General features: G+C 32.1%; 2 protein-coding genes across 2 annotated transcripts; one reads left to right on the top strand and one right to left on the bottom strand.

Annotated features, from left to right (window-relative positions):
* Positions 1–9,283: 9,283 nt before the first annotated feature.
* LOC139887981 (F-box/kelch-repeat protein At3g06240-like) lies at positions 9,284–10,522 on the top strand. Its single transcript, XM_071871022.1, has one exon. It carries the CDS (start codon positions 9,284–9,286, stop codon positions 10,520–10,522), a length of 1,239 nt encoding a protein of 412 aa, XP_071727123.1.
* Positions 10,523–20,201: 9,679 nt separating this feature from the next.
* Positions 20,202–22,348, bottom strand: LOC139887980 (exopolygalacturonase-like). The gene is made up of 5 exons (XM_071871021.1): positions 22,217–22,348; positions 21,923–22,148; positions 21,733–21,824; positions 20,795–21,310; positions 20,202–20,432 (listed from the first exon to the last, which is right to left on the bottom strand). Exons 1-5 carry the CDS (start codon positions 22,346–22,348, stop codon positions 20,202–20,204), a joined length of 1,197 nt encoding a protein of 398 aa, XP_071727122.1.
* Between the last annotated feature and the right edge of the window lie 375 nt (positions 22,349–22,723).

The following is a 22,723-nucleotide window of genomic DNA, read 5'->3' as shown; positions in this document are numbered from 1 at the left end:
TTCGTATGACACTACGATAAACGTTCCCCGTCAAAACAAAATCCTAGGATCGATCCATACGCCTCCTATCAAAATAATAACAAATACAAAGAGCTCGTACCACCACCGGGTAATCAAAAGAAGACGCCGTAGATATAACAAAATACACCGCTACGGTCGATACCACATTATCGGTGTCACAATAATGCGCTCATGGGACCTCCATGAATAGGTTACTCTTAGGCACATTTTAAGAAATCGTTTTAACCGATATAGAATTACAAATATCAAAATATTTTTATAAATGATTAAAGGACTTTACAGAATTAATAAAATGAACAAATAATGGACTTAAAAATATCTTTAAAAAGAACTAATAAACCAAACTTAAATATTTTACGTTTGAACAATACTTAAATATTTTTAATGTCGTTTTATTTTGAAAGTCACGTGTCTACCCAACCATTAAGTCTAAATCTTATCACGTGTCACATAATACAAATTATAAGCCCTTTTACGAATCAGCAACTTAAACGGAACTTACGGGACATGTAAAGCCACATGGAATGAGGGACACTCGATACGAATCACCGTACCACTCGCCACACTCACACACACGTTCTTTACCGGGATATTTCCAACATTTTTGGGCTGTTTCAAAGCAGATTTTAAGCTGTATTTCGTGACTGTCTTTTTTTTAGCGACAGTTTGGACTGTTTCGCGATAGTTCTGGACTGTTTCGCGACACTTACGGGACTGTTTCGCGACACTTCTGGGACTGATTTTGGGGCTGAAATAGCAGCTGATGCGGGCTGATTCCGGAGCTGTTTTGTGACTGGTTTCGGGTCTAAATTGATTGGGTTTTCGAGACACGGTTTTGACACAATTAACAAGGACCAAAATATTATGATTCCTCAACAAACATAATTAATTAGCAACCTCGTTAGTACATCAAAAGTGAGGAAAATCATAACACGATTTATAGACTAACAAACATAACGAATCATCAAATAAGGAAAATATAATCTACACACTTCAAAGACTACTAAACAAAATAATTTTTTAAATAAGCATGTCATACCAATAAGATTTATACAATTCAAACAAAGTTTTGAGAGGAAAGATTTTACCAAAATGATCCTAGAACCACCTAGAATATCCGTACCTTATCTCCAATAACAAAAGTTGCAAAGACGAAGAAAGACCACCAAAGGAAGGTTATCACCAAATCGAATCTAACAAATACACATAAGTGTAAGCATGAAACACAATCAAGTATGGAGTATGTAATATTCTTCTATATTTATATTTATAATATTACCATATAACTTTTATGTAATTATTCTTATTATTACAAAAATACAAGTTTGATTAAAACACTATTATTTTCGTTGTATATTAACTACCAAAAGTATGATTGTTAAAATAAGTTTTGACATGATCTTTATATGGTTTTAATTCAGATTTTGGAAATTATAAAATCATAATATACTTTCACCAATATAGAACAAAGTATAGAACCATTACCTTATAGCTTGAACGCCAAAACAACCTTCATTTGTTGTTTTCCACAAAAGGATCAAATACATAGAAATTTGGAGAGTAAAATATGTAGTATTTTTGTAGGCTAGAGAAATATGGAAGAATAATTTAAAAACTCACGTATCATTTCCTTGTCATTGTGATTCAAGTAGTTGTAAAATGTGAGATCATTATTAGGATATTAATGAAACTTAATTTTACAAGTTACAAAAGTTAATGAGTTATAATAAAAGTGTGATCCAAAGGTCTCCATGAATCTAGACTTGTATAGATGCAAAATTAATTCATATATTGTTTGTAGTTGTGTTTCAAGTAGTAAGTTTATAATAAAAATAAATCCAAAGTTTAAAAGTTATAGCCTTTAAATAAACTAATTAAAAGTGCAAGACTTACAAATTAATTATTCATGTGCAAACTAATTATTATTTAACTTATGCTAACTTTATTGTTAAACAAATCTTAGGATAAAATTAAATATACTAAACTTAGGACAAAATGTGACTCTTAACTTATGAATAGTTACTCTCGCAAAACTTAAAGTTTTAGATATTATTAATGTTATGTGTAATTTTATGGGGTATTACAACTCTACCTACTAAAAAAAAATTTCGTCCTCGAAATTGAAAGTGGTTACGAAACTGAAACACACCAAATAGCGAACAAATATAGTTACGAACGTTTTGTGAGTTTATTTAGTTCATAAAGAATATTGTATAGTTAAATTGCAAATTATATTAATATATAGTTTTCTTTTCTTTTGTAACATACGGGGATTAGTTGATAAGGGTTCATTATTAATACTCGTATATCACACATCACATTCTTCAAACTTAGATATGTTATATATAAATTATAACGATGATTACTTTTGAATCTCAAACAACTTATTTAACGATAGTATAAATTTTATGGTCATCACGTCTCAAGTAGATAAACAATTCACATTTTAAGATCTTATATGTGTTAAATATTAATCTATGTGTCAAATATTAATCTAAGTAGAGTAAATATAGCATATAATATTTCATATCAGTATTCCATGATATTCATAAGTTCATACATAACAACTTAATCACGATCGCGCCGGCCGGACTTGATAATGATTTATTTGTACATGTATGTTCCTATCGTTATCACTTCATACCATAATATAGATTTTTACATATGTAACTAACTTTATCCTCTAGCAAAGTTGATAATAATTATCAAATCAAATATATATGATGCATGTTTAAGCTATAATTATTGATTTCATTTTAGTCAAAAAAAAAAACTTTTTTCCTTAAATTTGCATGTAAAATATCCTTAAGAGTTAAAGACAAAAAAAAAAAAAAAAAAAAAAAAAAAAAATTTAAAATAGATAAATTCAAAACATACAGTCAAAACATATACATATAATATCAAATTGATCATAACTATATTTACTTCTAAATTTGACTAGTTGATCATTAAGTTATCTTTTGTGCCAAGTTTCCTTAATATATTTACCATCTAAATACATGAGATAAAACATCAAAGATATAATCACTTTAACATATAACTCTTATGATATAATATAATAAATTAATATTAATATTAATGTGAAACTTAATAGCATGCTATCATGTTCAAGAATCATTAACACGTATCTTAATAACGAAACTTATGACACACCTGAAAACTCAAAAAGGCAAACTAGACACATACTAAAATTACATATCGTCGAATTAGGAACGAAAGTTGAGAGAACATACGTTTTGAAAATGGAAAGATGGATGAAATGGAGGATAAAATATGATGGAAATCCAAAATATGATGAGATGTGTTAAGAAAGTATGAGAGATAATTAATCCTAAATGATCTACCCCAAACTCACAGGTCAACCTTAAGAATAACTACAGTTTCGAACCTAAAGCTCTGATACCATTCTGTAACGACCCTAAACTTACAAAGCTCTAATAAATTGTATAAAAATAACTTAGAAGACAAAAGGACGTTAATCTTATTCAAAGTCAAACCAAAGTCAAAGCTAACGGACATTAAACCAAAATTTCCAAAGCTTTACAAAATTCTAAGGCAAATGTGCTAAGTCCACTTCAAGTCTACATTCTTCCCTCGTTCCCAACGCCCACTTGATGACCTGTCGTATAAGAAAGAAAAATGGAATACGACTGAGCCAAAGCCCAGTGAACGGATATAACAAACACAGGAGTATAGTATGACATGCAAAATTTATTTTTAAAACCGAACTTATTTTCAAAATAGCATATTTCAAAAACGAAGTACAAATTGGTAAATTAGACTTATTGTAACACAAGCTTATTTTTGAAGTAGACTTCTTTTAATACAACTTACTTTCAAAACGAACTCTTTTTCAAGAAAAAGTACGAATAGGTATAAATTCACAATACCAAAGATGTCAATATATCAAAATATAGTACCAATACACAAATTTCATAAAATAATGCACTAAGAGTCAAAACAAATATCTTACAAAGTATCAAAATGAAATCATAGGGTAGCAACTCCACTAATCATTCATATCGGTGACGTTTCGTATGACACTACGATAAACGTTCCCCGTCAAAACAAAATCCTAGGATCGATCCATACGCCTCCTATCAAAATAATAACAAATACAAAGAGCTCGTACCACCACCGGGTAATCAAAAGGAGACGCCGTAGATATAACAAAATACACCGATACGGTCGATGCCACATTATCGGTGTCACAATAATGCGCTCATGGGACCTCCATGAATAGGTTACTCTTAGGCACATTTTAAGAAATCGTTTTAACCGATATAGGATTACAAATATCAAAATATTTTTATAAATGATTAAAGGACTTTACAGAATTAATAAAATGAACAAATAATGGACTTAAAAATATCTTTAAAAAGAACTAATAAACCGAACTTAAATATTTTACGTTTGAACAATACTTAAATATTTTTAATGTCGTTTTATTTTGAAAGTCACGTGTCTACCCAACCATTAAGTCTAAATCTTATCACGTGTCACATAATACAAATTATAAGCCCTTTTACGAATCAGCAACTTAAACGGAACTTACGGGACATGTAAAGCCACATGGAATGAGGGACACTCGATACGAATCACCGTACCACTCGCCACACTCACACACGTTCTTTACCGGGACATTTCCAACATTTTCGGGCTGTTTCAAAGCAGATTTTGAGCTGTATTTCGTGACTGCCTTTTTTTTAGCGACAGTTTGCACTGTTTCGCGACAGTTCTGGACTGTTTCGCGACACTTACGGGACTGTTTCGCGACACTTCTGGGACTGATTTTGGGGCTGAAATAGCAGCTGATGCGGGCTGATTCCGGGGCTGTTTTGTGACTGGTTTCGGGTCTAAATTGATTGGGTTTTCGAGACACGGTTTGACACAATTAACAAGGACCAAAATATTATGATTCCTCAACAAACATAATTAATTAGCAACCTCGTTAGTACATCAAAAGTGAGGAAAATCATAACACGATTTATAGACTAACAAACATAACGAATCATCAAATAAGGAAAATATAATCTACACACTTCAAAGACTGCTAAACAAAATAATTTTTCAAATAAGCATGTCATACCAATAAGATTTATACAATTCAAACAAAGTTTTGAGAGGAAAGATTTTACCGAAATGATCCTAGAATCACCTAGAATATCCGTACCTTATCTCCAATAACAAAAGTTGCAAAGACGAAGAAAGACCACCAAAGGAAGGTTATCACCAAATCGAATCTAACAAATACACATAAGTGTAAGCATGAAACACAATCAAGTATGGAGTATGTAATATTCTTCTATATTTATATTTATAATATTACCATATAACTTTTATGTAATTATTCTTATTATTACAAAAATACAAGTTTGATTAAAACACTATTATTTTCGTTGTATATTAACTACCAAAAGTATGATTGTTAAAATAAGTTTTGACATGATCTTTATATGGTTTTAATTCAGATTTTGGAAATTATAAAATCATAATATACTTTCAATAATGTAGAACAAAGTATAGAACCATTACCTTATAGCTTGAACACCAAAACAACCTTCATTTGTTGTTTTCCACAAAAGGATCAAATACATAGAAATTTGGAGAGTAAAATGTGTAGTATTTTTGTAGGCTAGAGAAATATGGAAGAATAATTTAAAAACTCACGTATCATTTCCTTGTCATTGTGATTCAAGTAGTTATAAAATGTGAGATCATTATTAGGATATTAATGAAACTTAATTTTGCAAGTTACAAAAGTTAATGAGTTATAATAAAAGTGTGATACAAAGGTCTCCATGAATCTAGACTTGTATAGATGCAAAATTAATTCATATATTGTTTGTAGTTGTGTTTCAAATAGTAAGTTTATAATAAAAATAAATCCAAAGTTTAAAAGTTATAGCCTTTAAATAAACTAATTAAAAGTGCAAGACTTACAAATTAATTATTCATGTGCAAACTAATTATTATTTAACTTATGCTAACTTTATTGTTAAACAAATCTTAGGATAAAATTAAATATACTAAACTTAGGACAAAATGTGACTCTATACTTATAAATAGTTACTCTCGCAAAATTTAAAGTTTTAGATATTATTAATGTTATGTGTAATTTTATGGGGTATTACATCTAGTATTCACAAATGTTGTAAATCCCCTAACACCGACAATTCAAGTACTAAACTGGTAATCTTTGATTCAATTGGAATGCATGTTTTCAATGCTTAAATTTAACAATTTCTTGGTGTTCATCCTCTCTGATCCGTACGGTGTTCATTGGGCGGCTTGATAAATTGTGCTCTCCAAACAAGTTGAGTCTCGGATGAAAATGTTTCGGAAGGGGCAGGCACGTTCGGGGAAGTTCTTTTAGTGGCTCGATCTTCGTCTGCTCTAATAAGTAATCTCGGCTAAACTTTTGCATTTGTTAGATCATCGACCGTCAAGCATACTCACGATATCGTTGAAGTGGATGTGGATGAAATATTTTGTTTGAAATCACAGTTGTGGGTATCCGAAATCTGTGATGTTTCGGTTCTACATCGTGTCATGTTTCATGGGTTTGACCCGGAGGTGATGGCAACTTCAAGTCAGGCGGTTATTTTAGAAGACTGCTCGGATCATATCCCTACAGGTCCTTCGTTTTACACTACCCAATTTGTCCATCAAGGTGTACGTCTTTAGGGGATACAAAAATTCTGATTTCGTCCAAAGTCGAACAACCACATTCATCAGAATATTTGTGACTATGAAGGTCCTCATAAAAATATTTTCACATTTGATATTGATGAGGAGACATTTCATTATATTTGATAGTGAAAGTATCTTTTACTATCAAATCTGTGTGTATAGGTTGTTTGGCCTGCTTTTGCACAAACATACTTTTTTGCGTACAACCTAAGAAAATTGATTGAAAATGTCAAAGTTAAGCCAGTTTTGGTTGAAAAATGGTTGCAACTTTTAACTTTTATTCACGTTATTCGAAGTGATCAAGAGAACATATAAAATGTACTCCCTCGTCCCATCTTAATAGTACATCTTTCCTTTTTTAACTATCTCAAAATAATTATTTACTTCCATAAATAAATAAGAATAATTGGTTGTAGTTCTTTTATACCCTTATTTGTTTAATTGAGACAAAAAATGTAGGTAAAAAGTAAATGGTAAAACTAGAAAGTAGACAAAAAGTACAAGTGATAATTATTTTTTCTTAAACTGTGTGTTTTTTGTGTACTATTAAGTTGGGATGGAGAGAGTAATAAATATATAACTCTCGTTCATTTTTTGTTTATGAACAAAAAAAATGTGTTTCTGGTTTATAATGATTCGGTCATTTGTTGTTTGATGGTAGGCACGGAAATAGCAACATGTACCAACCCTTTGAGGTTTAAGCATTCTTATTATATAAATAAACCGGTGGGGAGATGGCTTGCGCGTCGTTGCGTGAAAATGATTTCACTTCGTATCTTTATAATTATAATCCGTACATCGACGATTAGTACATACTTTTATTAAATAAAAAATAAGTAAAAAATACGTGTATAGTCCACTAAAGTTTATATAAATAGTACTCCCTCCGTCGCATAATATGTGTCATGTATTGACTTTTCAAAGTTATTATTTTTCAACTATACTTTAAATATATTTGTGTGTTATATAATATTTGATAAAAATTATGAGTGGATTGAGTTCTATATGTACCTTTTATTGGATAACATTTCATCAACTAGTATTATATAACATTAATAGAGTAATATTCATTTGAGTCCATAAATTAAGTTGAGATTCAAGGGACCAATGAGAGCGCGACATGTGTCGCGAAAATCACATGTGATTAAAAAAAAATTCAAAAATTTTTTTTTGAAAAAAAAATTTTAAAATTTTTTTTCGAAATTAAAAAAAAAAAAAATTTTTTAAATTTTTTATTTTTTTTACAATCACATGTGATTTACCTGCACAATCACATGTGATTGAATTGTACAATCACATGTGCTTGGATTTGTCATGCATAATCGCATGTAATTGGGTTTACAATCACATGTGATTGATATGCATAATCACATATGATTTTTAAAAAAAAATTTCGAAAAAAAAAATTCGAAAAAAAAATTTCGAAAAAAAAAAAATTTCAAAAAAAACATTTTCGAATTTTTTTTTCAATCACATGTGATTTTCGCGCCACATGTCGCGTTCTCATTGGTTCCTTTGTTTTCAAGCAAATTTATGGATTCAAGTGATTACAACTCAACATTAATAAAGATAAAGATATTTGTGGTCAAAGTTGAAAAGAGAAGATTTTGAAAAGTCAAAATAGACATTTATTATGAGAAAGATGGAGTATTATGAGTTGTTTGATTCTACATACATCAGCTAGAACGCCCCGAATCAATCTACTTGTTCTTCCTCTTCGATTTACCCACGACGCCCGAACCCTTCTTTTAAACTGAGCTCGAAGAAGCCATCAATTTTTTTTTTTGGCCCTTTGAACATTCACTCTATCAATCGTGCACAAAATCCCACATGAGTTGCCAACACATGGACAATCCATGGAGGCCACATTTCAGGCCTACAAACACAACCATTCGGCCCAACAGACTCGTTAGGCCCAAAAATGCCAGGATTCAGCCCATCATGCAAAACCTTTTGCCCAGCCCTAGAAGCCTTCGGCCCATCAACAGAAACAAAAACCGAATCACCAGGCTTCAGCCCAACAAGAAAAATTATAGGCCCATTGTTATGTAGTTACTTATATAGATTTAGGTATATTTACAAGTCAATAACATGTTAATGTTTTGGAGTAGTTCGTTGCTGTTTAAGTTTTAACTTTATTTTAAAGAAAGAAAAAAAGAAAAAAAACTGAATCCCTCCGGTTCCAGCTCTCCAACCCTCGGAACAATTAATTTACGGTCTCCGGCAACATCAAGACTACCAACCAACACCGACAGCTTCCTTTCACTCAGCTATGTCGATTTCAAGCTTATCTTTATTCTACATTTGATTGATATTATTATATTTGAATTTAGGATTTAATGTTGCTGTTTCTCAAGTGTTACGTCATGTTTCAATCGCCTTTATCATCATGATTTTAATACATCTTACTTGGTCTCATAAATTTCTGCTTATACCACAAATTCTAAAAACCCTAAGACTTAGTTCAGGAATCCTCATGCTCTCTGCAATATTTTTAAATAAAACTCGAAAATCAAAAAACAAAAATTAGGTGTTTTCCCTTTTCACAATTTCCACAACTCAAAAAAATATGGAAATTGAGAGAAACTTGTCAATGACTAAACGCTCCCTTTTGAAATCAATTGTTGGTGACACCAGTCGCAATGCATCCATACATGACTTATCAGATTATCACATTGTTGAGATTCTCGTTAGACTTCCTGTCAAAACAATCGTCCACTGCAAATTCGTTTGCCGTGATTGGCTGAATCTTATTACCAACTCTCATTTTATTACTCTTCAGCTCCCCAAATCACCTGAGTGTTTCATGCTTTTTGATAAGTATATACGGGACCTTATAACTAAACCAAAATTGTTGAGGTTGGAGGAGATTGAAGAGGAACATGGGCGTGATATTTTACACCACGACCCAATCATGCGTCTCGACCTTAACCGTGTTCCCTCTTTTCAAAATGATCGACTGTGTGCATTGGGATCAGTTAATGGTTTGATATGTTTGATATGTTTGTCCGATAGTGACTACGGAAGAGATAAGATTCACATATGTAATCCTATCACTGGAGAATATATGATCCTTCCTGAGCAGATACACTGTAAGGAAATAGATACAGTGAATTCTTATGGTTTTGGAGTCAGTTCGTTGAGTGGGGAATACAAAGTTATAAGGATTTTCCATGATAATACATTGTCTAGACGTGTGCTACATGCCGAGATTTACACTCTTGGCACTGGCAAATGGAGAAGTCTTACTCTTGGTCATGTTACTTATTCTGTTTATGGGTATAGCGGAACGTTCTTGAATAACCACATTCATTGGAATATTCATGAGTATGAAGATCCTCATAAAAAGATTTGCACATTTGATATTGATAACGAGACGTTTCAGTTATTTCCCTCTCCTCCAGTCGATTTAGAAGAAGATTTATGGTATCTTAGAATGTTGGGAGTTCTAGATGGTTGTTTATGTTATTCTTGTTATTGTCGTACTTCGTGTGTAGTTTCAATATGGGTGATGAAGGAATACGGTATTGGAAACTCGTGGCAAAAGAAAATATTGATCACTGAAAGTATTAGCCCGATTTTACATGGGCCATACGACATTCTATGTTTCCCAATGGGTAGTTTCAAGGATGGAAGAATTTTGATGATGTCTTTTTCAGGGAAACTGTTGGTATATCATCCAAATACACATACAATTGAGAAGACACAATTTTCAGACGTGAATGCAATCAGTTACCGTCCAAGCTTTGTTAAACTCCAAAACTTTGAATCGGAAAGTGTTCACAAGTTTCCCTTGGAAACATGTTAATCTCTTTATTATGTAATGATAATGAAACTTACTTACCTGCTTGTTTTTATATGATGGCAGACTCTTTTTCATGACTCTGGCATCGATAGTAACATTTTTTATTTTTCTGTAGCTTGAATATTCTTCCAAAATTGAAGTGCTGAGGAATGTGATATTGTGAATCTTAATGGAGAAATGGGAGATATTGCAAAGTTTTGTTCCTTTTTTATTTTAGTTTCATACAATCTGTATCTAAAGATTTTGTGGTGCCACTGGCTCTTTTCTTGTTATTAAATTAAACAGCTATGCAGCATGACATTAGATATTGTTGATGCTAGTTATGAAGATTATAGTCCTTTTGCTATGTTTGTTGAAATATAAATTGATTAAGTTTGCTTTAGAAAAGTATATCTCATAGGATAAGCATCCATGGTTGAATAAGTTACTTTAATTGCTTGTTCTTGGATAAATTGTAAAAATTTACTGATTTAATTTAATTACATGTTATCTTGTATATGACTAGATTTCTAAAGTACCTGTACGTTTGCTTCATTTTCATCTTTCATCAAATAAGAAAAGCAAGAAGTAGCAATATATTTAATCTGTTTAGCTGCAATGTAGCAAGGGTGAGGTTGACTATCTTTTTCATAATTGCTAAATAGGCTGTAGCAATATTTATATCTACAATTATGATTATAATAATAATAATAATTATTATATTATAATTATAGCAGTAATGATATTTCTACTTACAGTTTTGATAAATTCACTTAACTCTGTGCGGTAAACAGTTTGTATTGTACAAATAATTATGCATTAGATAAGTGGATTTATTAAAAATGTAAGTGGAAATATCAGCCAACTCACCGAAATACTAGTCAAGTCAACTTTATTTGTCTTCAAATAACAGACTTTTATGTTTCTTATCTATTATAAAGAAGATTCATATTCATACATCACAAATATATATATATTGTTAAGATTTAGGAGTTTATAACTACCTTTTAGGCTTGATTCTTGACAATATATTACTAATATTATAGAAGAGTGAACAAGAGAGCAAGTATTCTATCTTTCAAGAAAAAATGGTGTGCCAATATACTTACATTCGTCCGATATTTATACTACATAAAATGATGTACAACTTCATAATTTTCCAAATGTCATTTGCTATTTTGGTTGTATCTATAAAAGTTTGTCGGCCACTTTTAATATTTATAACACTCCCCCTTGGACAACAATTTTGTTTCATTGGAGATCAACTACAAGCAACTGCCTCGTTAAAAACCTTGCTAAAGAAAACCCAGTGGGAAAAAAAAACTTTAGCTAAGGGAAAAAGAGTGCAGCATAGAGTTATCTCCCCTTCAAGTAGACATTGCTGAGCCGTTACATCTTTTGAACATGTCTCATTCCAATATTGTGAACATGCGTTCTGAAAATAGCAGTTGGAAGTGCTTTGGTGAAAAGATCAGCAGAGTTTTGGCTGGATTGAACATATCTCATTTCAATCTGGTTGTCCTTAATGAGATTTTGAGTGTATAAGAAGAATCTAGGAGGTATGTGTTTTGTTCGGTCACTTTTGATATACCCTTCTTTCATCTGTACTATGCAAGCTGCATTATCTTCATATACAGTTGTTGAACTTTTATCGCGTTCTAGTCCACAAGAATCAGTAATGAGTTGTGTCATTGATCTCAGCCAAAAACATTCCCGAGTAGCTTCATGTAATGCAATCACTTCGGCATGATTTGATGATGTTGCAACAAGTGTTTGTTTTTGAGAACGCCATGATATTGCAGTACCTCCATTTAGGAATACATATCCATTTTGAGATTTTTCTTTATGTGGATCAGATAAATAACCTGCATCTGCATAACCAACCAAATCTTGTTTTGATTCGTTAGAATAAAATAATCTGAAATCAGTAGTTCCTCGAAGGTATCGAAATATGTGTTTGATCTCATTCCAGTGTCTTTTGGTAGGAGCTGAGCTGAACCTTGCCAACAAATTAACTGCAAAAGAAATGTCAGGTCTTGTACAATTTGTAAGATACATAAGAGCTCCAATTGCACTAAGATATGGTACTTCTGGTCCCAGGATATCTTCATGATCTTCACAGGGACGAAATGGATCAGTGTCAACATTAAGTGATCTAACAACCATAGGAGTACTTAATGGTTTTGCCTTGTCCATATTGAAACATTTTAAAATCTTTTCTGTATAAGTTGTTTGATGTACAAGTAAACCATTAGGCATATGCTCAATCTGCAAACCAAGGCAATACTTGGTTTTTCCGAGATCTTTCATTTCAAATTCTTTCTTTAGAAGTTGAATGGCTTCATGGATCTCTTTATTTGTACCTATGATATTAAGATCATCGACATAAACGGCTATTATCACATATCCGGATGTTGTTTTCTTAATGAATGCACATGGGCAAATAAGATTGTTGGTATACCCTTTGCTTATCAAGTAATCACTTAATCGTTTATACCACATGCGACCCGATTGTTTCAACCCATATAAAGACCTTTGTAACTTGATTGAGTACATTTCTTTGGGTTTTGCATTGGTTGCTTCTGATACCTTAAATCCTTCAGGTATCTTCATATATATATATATATATATATATATATATATATATATATATATATATATATATATATATATATATATATCACTATCGAGTGATCCAAATAGATAAGCAGTCACAACATCCATGAGATGCATTTCTAAATTTTTAGAAACTGCCAGGCTGATTAAGTATCTAAAAGTAATTGCATCCATAACAGGGGAATAAGTTTCATCATAATCAATTCCCGGTCTTTGAGAAAAACCTTGAGCTACAAGTCTAGCTTTATACCCTGTAACTTCATTTTTCTCATTTCTTTTTTGCACAAAAACCCATCTATATCCCACTGGTTTCACATCTTTAGGTGTGATAACGATAGATCCGAAATTTTTTCTTTTATTGAGCGATTCAAATTCAGCTCGTATTTCTCCTTTCCAATGATCCCAATCATGTCTATTTTGACATTCCATGACAGATTTTGGTTCTGGATCATCATCATCATTCATGATGTCATATGCAACATTATATGAAAATATCTCATCAAGATTTTTCATTTCATTTCGGTTCCATAATATTTTTGAATGTGCATAATTAATTGAAAATTCCGTATTGACATCATCAATCTCCTCTGCAGAAGGAGTATTGATTTGTGGTTCTTCTTGAATACTTTCTTTTACCTCATTATCAGCTGATTTTCATTTTCGAGGATTTTTATCTTTGGAACCAATTGGTCTCCCACGTTTTTGGCGTGGCAAAGACTCAAGAGTGACATTATTTCCAGCTTTTGGAATTTCAATTCGAGCTGGAATATTTGCTGCTGGTATATATGGTTTAGTAACTCTTTTTGTATCTGTAAATGCATCAGGCAATTTATTCGCAAGTTCTTGCATATGCATTATTTTTTGAACTTCGATCTCGCATTCTTTTGTGTGAGGATCAAGATACATTAATTGAGATTCACACCATGAAACATCATTTTCTTTATTTTTTATTTCTCCCCCTAATCTAGGGAACAATGTTTCATTAAAGTGACAATCAGCAAAACATGCTGTAAAAACATCACCCGTCATGGGTTCAATATATCTTATGATTGAAGATGTTTCATATCCAACATATATTCTCATCCTTTTTTAAGGACCCATTTTAGTGCGTTGTGGTGGTGCGATAGGAACATAAACCACACAACCAAACGTTCTAAGGTGGAAAATATTTGGCTGATGGCCAAAATCAAGTTGCAAGGGAGAATATGTATGACTTGCACTTGGTCTAATGCGAATTAATGATGCAGCATGTAAAATTGCATGACCCCATACAGATACTGGGAGTTTTGTTCTCATTATCAATGGTCTAGCTATTAATTGCAATCGTTTAATTAGTGATTCGGCTAAACCATTTTGTGTATGCACATGGGCAACAGGATGTTCAACAACAATCCCAATAGATATGCAAAAATAATTAAATGCTTGAGATGTAAACTCACCAGCATTATCTAATCTCACCCTTTTAATAGTATAATCAGGGAAATGTGCTCTCAATTTAATAATTTGAGCAAGAAATTTTGCAAATGCCATGTTTCGACTTGATAATAGACACACATGAGACCATCTACTAGATGCGTCTATTAGGACCATGAAATATCTAAATGGTCCACATGGTGGATGAATTGGTCCACATATATCACCTTGAATTCTTTCAAGAAACAATGGTGATTCTTTTTCAACCTTAAGAGGTGATGGTCTTATTATCAATTTTCCAAATGAGCATGATCTACATGGGATAAGTGCATCATGAGGGATCTTTTGATCCGACAATGGATGTCCATGTGTATTTTGAATTATTATTTTCATCATTGTTGATCCTGGGTGGCCTAATCTTTCATGCCACAGATTGATCATTACAGGATCACATGCCTTTTCATTAACTACCATGTGTGCTTTTGGTACATTTATATATGTATAATGTAAACCAGAACTAAGTCTTGGTAGTTTTTCAATCACATGCTTCTTGTCAGTGATACTTAAGTATTTATCATTTTCTATAGTCACTGACTGATAATTATATCCATTTTGGTATATGTCAGAGAAGCTTAATAAATTTCTCTTTGATATGGGAGAAAATAAGGCATTTTTTTATCAGAAAATGTGTACCATTTGGTAACATGAATTTTGCCTTTCTCATTCCTTTTATTAAATCCGCAGGACCTGATATAGTATGTACCATTCCTTCTGTTGCTTTAAAATCAGTGAAATATTTTTTAGATTTGAGTATAGTGTGTGTGGTACCACTGTCTGCAATACAAAGATCTCCACCATTTGACTGATTTTGCACTCCAGTAGTGTACATCATGAACTTCAAAATATGAGAAACAAATAATGAGTACATAATTCATCAATATATTACATTCAAAATATGTTATAAACGAAAGTACATAATAAGGAAACATATAGTAAAGTAGATATGGTATAGATCGTAAATCTACATCCATTTATTTGATATGGACATATAATAGAAAATTTATTCATTAAAGTAGTCACTTGCTGGTTGAGTGATTTTTGTATCAAGGTCATCGACAAGGTTTGCCTCTTTTCCTTTTCCCTTTAGGGATTCTTGATATTGATTAACAGAATATTGATTTGTTCGACAGTTCTTAGACCAGTGTCCAATTTTACCACATCAATAACAAGAATCTTCAATATTCTTTGAAGAGCTTCCTTCAACATTATGATTTGTGGAATTGTATGGTAGCAGAAATTTATAATTTTGTGGATTATTATTTCTTTGTCCACGACCACGACCACCGTAACCATTATGACCACGACCACCACCACGACCATTACCATAAGGGTGATTTCGAACATAGTTATGATTTTTATTATTGTTATGGTAATTTCCATTATGATGGTTTTGGCTAATATGACCACGACCTCGCCCACGTCCTCGTCCAGGTGCATTATTTTTTATTATTATTATTGTTAATAGCATTAGCTTTAGGGAATGCTAGCGCACCCGTAGGACGAGATTCTTGATTCTTCATCAGTAATTCTTTATTCACTTCTATAACTAAGAGATAAGTTTGAAGTTTGAAAAAAGTTTTGTAATTCTGCAATCTTAAATTTTCTTGTATAGTTATGTTTGCAGAATGCATTGTGGAGAAAGTTTTCTCCATCATATCAGCATCACTTATTTCTTGACCACAGAATTGAAGCTTTGAACGGATCTTGAACATGGCCGAGCTGTATTCACTTACCTTTTTAAAATTTTAGAACCTTAGATTTCTCCATTCTTCCCTCGCAGCTGGGAGTAATATTTCCTTTTGATTATCGAATCTACTCTTGATACTTTCCCATAAAACATGTGGATCTTTGATAGTGAGATACATATGTTTTAAGGTGATATCAATATGTTTGCGAATAAAAGCAATTGATTTTAATTTATCTTGATCAGAACAAGTATTATTTTCTTTTAAAGTTTCTAGAATACCCAATGATTCAAGATTTATTTCTACATCTATGACCCATGATGTGTAGTTTGTTCCCGATACGTCTAGGGCATCAAACTCAAGCTTTGATAAGTTTGACATTTTCTATTTTCAGAAAGATGAACATCATAAATTATAATTATAATCAATTTCTAACAACATGAAATTAGAATCATTTTAAATTCATAAGTAGCAAACAACAGAATAATGGTATGATTACAAATAATAAAACCACAAGGGCAGGATAAAATACAGGTTTACCCGGTGGTATATTAGCAACAATGATGATAGTTAATATGACCAATACAATAGAAAAAATCATCCTTGTGTGAATCATCTTTACAAATTTTTTTTGAGAGTGGTAATATGAGAAAATGAAGATTGATTTGTGAAAATGTGAAAACGGAGATGTTTATTTTATATTTGAAAAATATAGTCGTTGTAACGTTGTCAGTTGACGTTTGTATATATGACCGTTGTAACGTCGTTAGTTGACGTTAACGACTGTTATGTACTCGTTGTATTAATAATAATTTTAATAAAAGAATTTTAGTAGTATAAATACGATTACTATAAATATATTTAGTATAAATACGTTTAGTATAAATACGAAGATTAAGAGAATAAACATATTATGCATAAATAATAAATTTAAGAATAAACATTAGTATACATGAAATAAATAATGATTAATTTCATAAGTAATCATAAATGTTAGATAACATAAATATAAATGTTAGTGAAGTTAATAAAGGTTAGATTACAGAAATATAATTCAGGCGGTATAACCGACCATATATAACTTAAATAACATAAATATAAATGTTAGTGAAGTTAATAAAAGTTAGATTACAAAAATATAATTCAGGCGGTATAACCGACCATATATAACTTAAATAACATAAATATAAATGCTAGTGAAGTTAATAAAAGTTAGATTACAGAAATATAATTCAGATGGTATAACCGACCATATATAACTTAAATAACATAAATATAAATGTTAGTGAAGTTAATAAAAGTTAGATTACAGAAATATAATTCAGGCGGTATAACCGACCATATATAACTTTAAATAACATAAATATAAATGTTAGTGAAGTTAATAAAAGTTAGATTACATAAATATAATTTTACTTACGATGATAATAATATTTACCTTACTAATAAATAATAGAAGATATCATTAAAGAATTTCTTACCTTGATTAATAACTTGTGCTTGCTTAGATAAACCTTGATTATACGGAGCACTTCGTGCTGATAACGTGTTAAGATTTAGGAGTTTATAACTACCTTTTAGGCTTGATTCTTGACAATATATTACTAATATTATAGAAGAGTGAAGAAGAGAGCAAGTATTCTATCTTTCAAGAAAAAATGGTGTGCCAATATGCTTACATTCGTCCGATATTTATACTACATAAAGTGATGTACAACTTCATAATTTTTCAAATGTCATTTGCTATTTTGGTTGTATCTATAAAAGTTTGTCGGCCACTTTTAATATTTATAACACACACACACACACACACACACACACACACACACACACACACACACACACACACACACACACACACATATATATATATATATATATATATATATATATATATATATATATATATATATATATATATATATATATATATATATATATAAGGGCATGATCAATGGGGAAGTAACCAATCGGGGGGAAGCAGGGGGTAGCAATTTTTTTTTTTTTTGAAATTTTTTTTTCCGGCATCAAGATCACACGAAAATATGAACATTTAGAAGAGACACTTCGTGATGAATGTTATTATTTAGGCGAAAAAACGATCGACAAAAATAACATTCAAGATAATATTGTTCATGAAGAATATGAACGTTTTTTTTTCTTCATGTTTTGTGAAGTAAAATTTAGCCCGATTTAGAGTTTAGGGTTTAGGGTTTGGTGTTTTGGATTTATGGAGGGTTTGGTGTTTTGGGTTTATTCCATAAATTCAAAACACCAAACCCTAAACCCTAAACTTTAAACCGTTCGTGTTAAAAACTCAATCTAAATCCTAAATCTAAACCCTAAATTTCTAAACCCTAATATCTAAACCCTATAAACCCTAATATCTAAACCCTAATATCTAAACCCCAATAGCTAAAACCTCAACATACGCTCGAAAAACACGATAATTGTTATATATATTACTTCTTTGAGCGTTTTCCCGCCAAAATAAAAACATTTATCACAAAGTGTCTCTACTAAATGTTCATATTTTTCATCCCATCTATAATGTTCGTGAACAAAGTTTTTTCAAAAAACGAAAAAAAAAGTTTTTGCTTTCCCCCGATTGGTTACTTCCCTCTTGATCATACCACTATATATATATATATATATATATATATATATATATATATATATATATATATACACACACACACATACACACACGCATTAAAACATCCAAAAGAACCACCACTACACATTACCAAAATTTAGGCATATCAACCAAAAAATCATGTCATCTCTCAACCCATCGATGGAGGACTCACCACCAACCTTGTATCGAAAGTCTACTCATATGAAATATGCGCTGAGTGTGGGTGTTTCAAATGGTGTTTGGCGGTATAAATGGTGGTCTAACGTGCTTGGTTAAATTGTTAAATTGTTGGGTTGATAAATATTGAGTTTGTTTAAATTCTACTTCAGGTGGGAGATTGTTGGATGGTGAAGAAGATTGAAACAAGTCAATATTGGTGTTGCTGAAGAATCTCCCATATAACCACGTTAATTATTGTGTTCTTTAATTTTTTTCGCTCGCGTTGTTTGGGTCCTAGAAATCCTTACACTTATTGGATTATCTAGTTTGATACATACAGTACAGTACGAGACAAATGAATATTTGATTGAAGGTCACGCACGTTAGCGCTTTAATAATAAGATAGATGGAAGGGATTTATCTTCGAGTTTACCTTATTCCAATCATCCATTGGGTGATCACTGGGTCACTAAATAAAGTCATTTGTTTATTTTGGAGGTCCAGGATGAGCTAAAGGCTACCTTATTCCAATCATCCAATGGGTGATCACTGGGTCACTGAATGAAGTCATTTGTTTATTTTGGAGGTCCAGGATGAGCTAAAGGCGTTCAAATCATACGAGTAAGTCACATAACTTTACACTAATTTGAAAGTGGATGAGATCAGTCTGAGTGGTCTAAGTTGGAGATGGAATTGCACATGTTCGGTCTTAACAATTCATAATTTATCTATTACTACCTCCGTCTCATTTCAATAGGCCATTATTCTATTTTGGGCTGTCCCATTCTGATAGTCCACTTCCATAAATAGAAAGAAAAGAAGATATTTCATTGGTGGATCTGGAGAGAGAAGATATTTCATTGGTGGAGAAATGAAGTAAGTGGGATTTCCTAAAACTGCGTGTTTTTTGTCTGTGGACTATTGGAATGAGACGGAGGGAGTATTAAACTTTGCTTACAACATATGGGATAACTAACATCTTGTTGATTATTGAAATGAATAAGATATTCACAACTAAAAAAACTCCCCTGAAAATGAAAAATCTCTACCTATTATGATTCTAACTAGAATCAAGAACAAACGTTAAAAGAGTAACAAACAACCTTCATAAACTAAAATCAAGTTAGCTGCATCATGCACAGCCCGGAGGGACAATTTTTCCAGAATAAACAGGCTTCACATTACTGCATGTTTGTACCGCAGGGCCTGAAGGACCATCATATGTCAAGTTAATGTCTTCAATATGCACATTTTGACATCCGTTATTCGCCTTGCTGCATTTAAGCTTTACTACTTCTCGTGATTTCGAACTTCCCTTCACGTTCTTGATGAACACATTGTGAACCTTCACTTTTGACGGCTTCTGTATAATTCTCACACCAAATTAGTGTCAACTGGCGGCCAATTCATCTACTTAAGGCAGCTGGTGAGTACAACAAAAACATGTTGTACCCAATCCAGAAAATGCGGGTGGTAAGACTGGTAAGACTTAGACAAGTTATTTATACATCTTAACGACAGCCCTTAGGGTTGTCGTTATCATTTTCCTTAACTATTACATTAGATTGTGTTTAAAGTGAATGTGTGTACTGTTATTGCTTTCTCAACATTTTTAATTTGCAATATCTATAACTTAATAATTTTAGTTCACATCTGGTAAATTCTAAGTATAACTTTTAAGTGCAATCACAGTTGGACATTTTATAATGAATGAAATATGCTTACTTCTTGGTTGCATTGAATATGTGGGCAATAATCTTGATCAATGATAACAGGGTTATCAACTTTATCCATTGAAAGATCTTCAAAGTGCATTTCAACAACTTCTCCCGGTTGCGAATCAGGCCATGTTTTAATCCTTACACCATTCATCGTTGACGAAAAGCTGCAGTTCTTTACATAGACTCCAACCACTGGTTTCTCACCTGTTTTTCTACCCAAACTTCCAACACTAATTCCATGGCCCGGCCCACATTGTACTCCCTCGATATGCAAGTTCTCACATCCGTCTACAATTGATATGCAATCATCACCAGTTCCCAATTTAGAATTCTTGATTGTGATATTTTTGGACCGCCCAATGTGGATTCCATCCGTGTTTGGGCTCTCTTCGGGTGCAACAACGTTGAAGTTGTCAAACGTCACGTTCATACATGTCATCACGTTAACGTGGAAGTTTTTGCTGTCTTTTGAAGTTATTCCAGTTATCAAAGAGTTTTTGATAAAGTTAAAGCTAAGATTCTGTAACATAAAAACATATAACCCTTAGTAACATGTGATTTGTTTATAATTCATGCCTTTAGGACTGTCATTAGACGCCAAAGACATGCACTGACTGATAAATTTATGTCTTTAATCACTTATCATATATACTTGCTTTAATTAGATGGTTATATAAAATGTACTTCAGATTATGCATGTCTTAAGCTATAAAGACATTCTTTAACATTGTCATTAATAATATCATTATTGATGACCATATATTTTATAGATGTTTGAGAGCAATAAACAGAGCTTAATGACAACGTATTTAACCATCCCTCGATAGGGTTATTTACGATAACCAAATCGAAGAGTTAAATTCTACTGTCAATAAGCTCCTTTTATTGCACTCCTACATCTATAGGTAACTATGATCAATTATCATTATGATATTTACATACATATTGAAGGGGTGACCCTTTTGCAATAGTTACTCTCGGATCGTTTGATGCCCATGCTTGGGCAGCTCCAACTCCATCTACTGTACCAGAACCTGAAACAAGATTATGATCGTGATAATTAAGGTAAACTTGGTAACGAGCATTGTTATAAATTTCTTGATGAGCTATTTGTATTGAGAGATTATAATACCTGATAATGTCAAATCAGTGATATAACTAAATGTGATCCACTGAACCCCTTTTGGGATTTTCAAGGGATCCTCGGGTCCTATCAATGTTCCATCAATCTTAACCTCTATTGGAGCTTTGCACGGTCCCTTAAACTCGAATACCGTCAAGTAAAATTTTCCATTTGGAATGAGAAGTTCGCTCGGTTTTCGGGCAGCACATGCAGCGGCCCATGCATCTTTTAGAGCCTAGAAATCCATTATTTTATAAATCACTACACAAATTTGCATGAAAACAATTTGATCAAGTACTATACCTTACTAATCTCGCCATTGGGTTTGGCACCAAATTTTGTGATATCGTAAACTTCAGCATATGCAATGGCGAAGAACATGAAGACAAACATGAATATGAAAGTGATGTTATCTTGAAATGATTTGGATACCATTGTACGTGACAAAAATAGTTGGGTTTCGATTAAATAATATATAATATCTTGAAAGATTTGTTCTTAAGGTAGTTGAGATGTTTAAGATCGAGTGTCTAAAATTAGAACCAAGATTCTAATAAAACACCCTATTTTATTGATGTCTTGTGTGAATTCGGACAAGTTATCTAAATAATGGTGTTGTTTGGGATCTTGTAAGAAAATGCACTTGCCTTTATAGGGTGTGAGTACGGATCTCGTACTTATATTTCGCATTATATTTTGATTTTACTAATTCAATGTTTCTATTAGAGTGCTCCCAACGCATCGTCCTCAACCTCCGCCCACCCCCGCCCACCCTGGGCGCCGTTGGCACCAGAGCCGCCCAGGGCCCGC

The sequence above is a fragment of the Rutidosis leptorrhynchoides genome, chromosome 2, assembly GCF_046630445.1.
Source record: "Rutidosis leptorrhynchoides isolate AG116_Rl617_1_P2 chromosome 2, CSIRO_AGI_Rlap_v1, whole genome shotgun sequence".
In the NCBI taxonomy this organism is placed as follows: Eukaryota; Viridiplantae; Streptophyta; class Magnoliopsida; order Asterales; family Asteraceae; genus Rutidosis; species Rutidosis leptorrhynchoides.
The sequence above is the reverse complement of the archived record's forward strand: the minus strand, read 5'-3'. Positions and strand labels throughout refer to the sequence as shown.

Bases quoted from the DNA above. Each gene is read 5' to 3' on its own strand.
- LOC139887981 (XM_071871022.1), top strand. From the start codon at position 9,284: ATGGAAATTGAGAGAAACTTGTCAATGACTAAACGCTCCCTTTTGAAA.
- LOC139887980 (XM_071871021.1), bottom strand. From the start codon at position 22,348: ATGGTATCCAAATCATTTCAAGATAACATCACTTTCATATTCATGTTT. The intron at 22,149-22,216 runs GTATAGTACTTG...ATGGATTTCTAG, and splicing joins CCAATGGCGAGATTAGTAAG to GCTCTAAAAGATGCATGGGC. The intron at 21,825-21,922 runs GTATTATAATCT...ATCTTGTTTCAG, and splicing joins CACTGATTTGACATTATCAG to GTTCTGGTACAGTAGATGGA.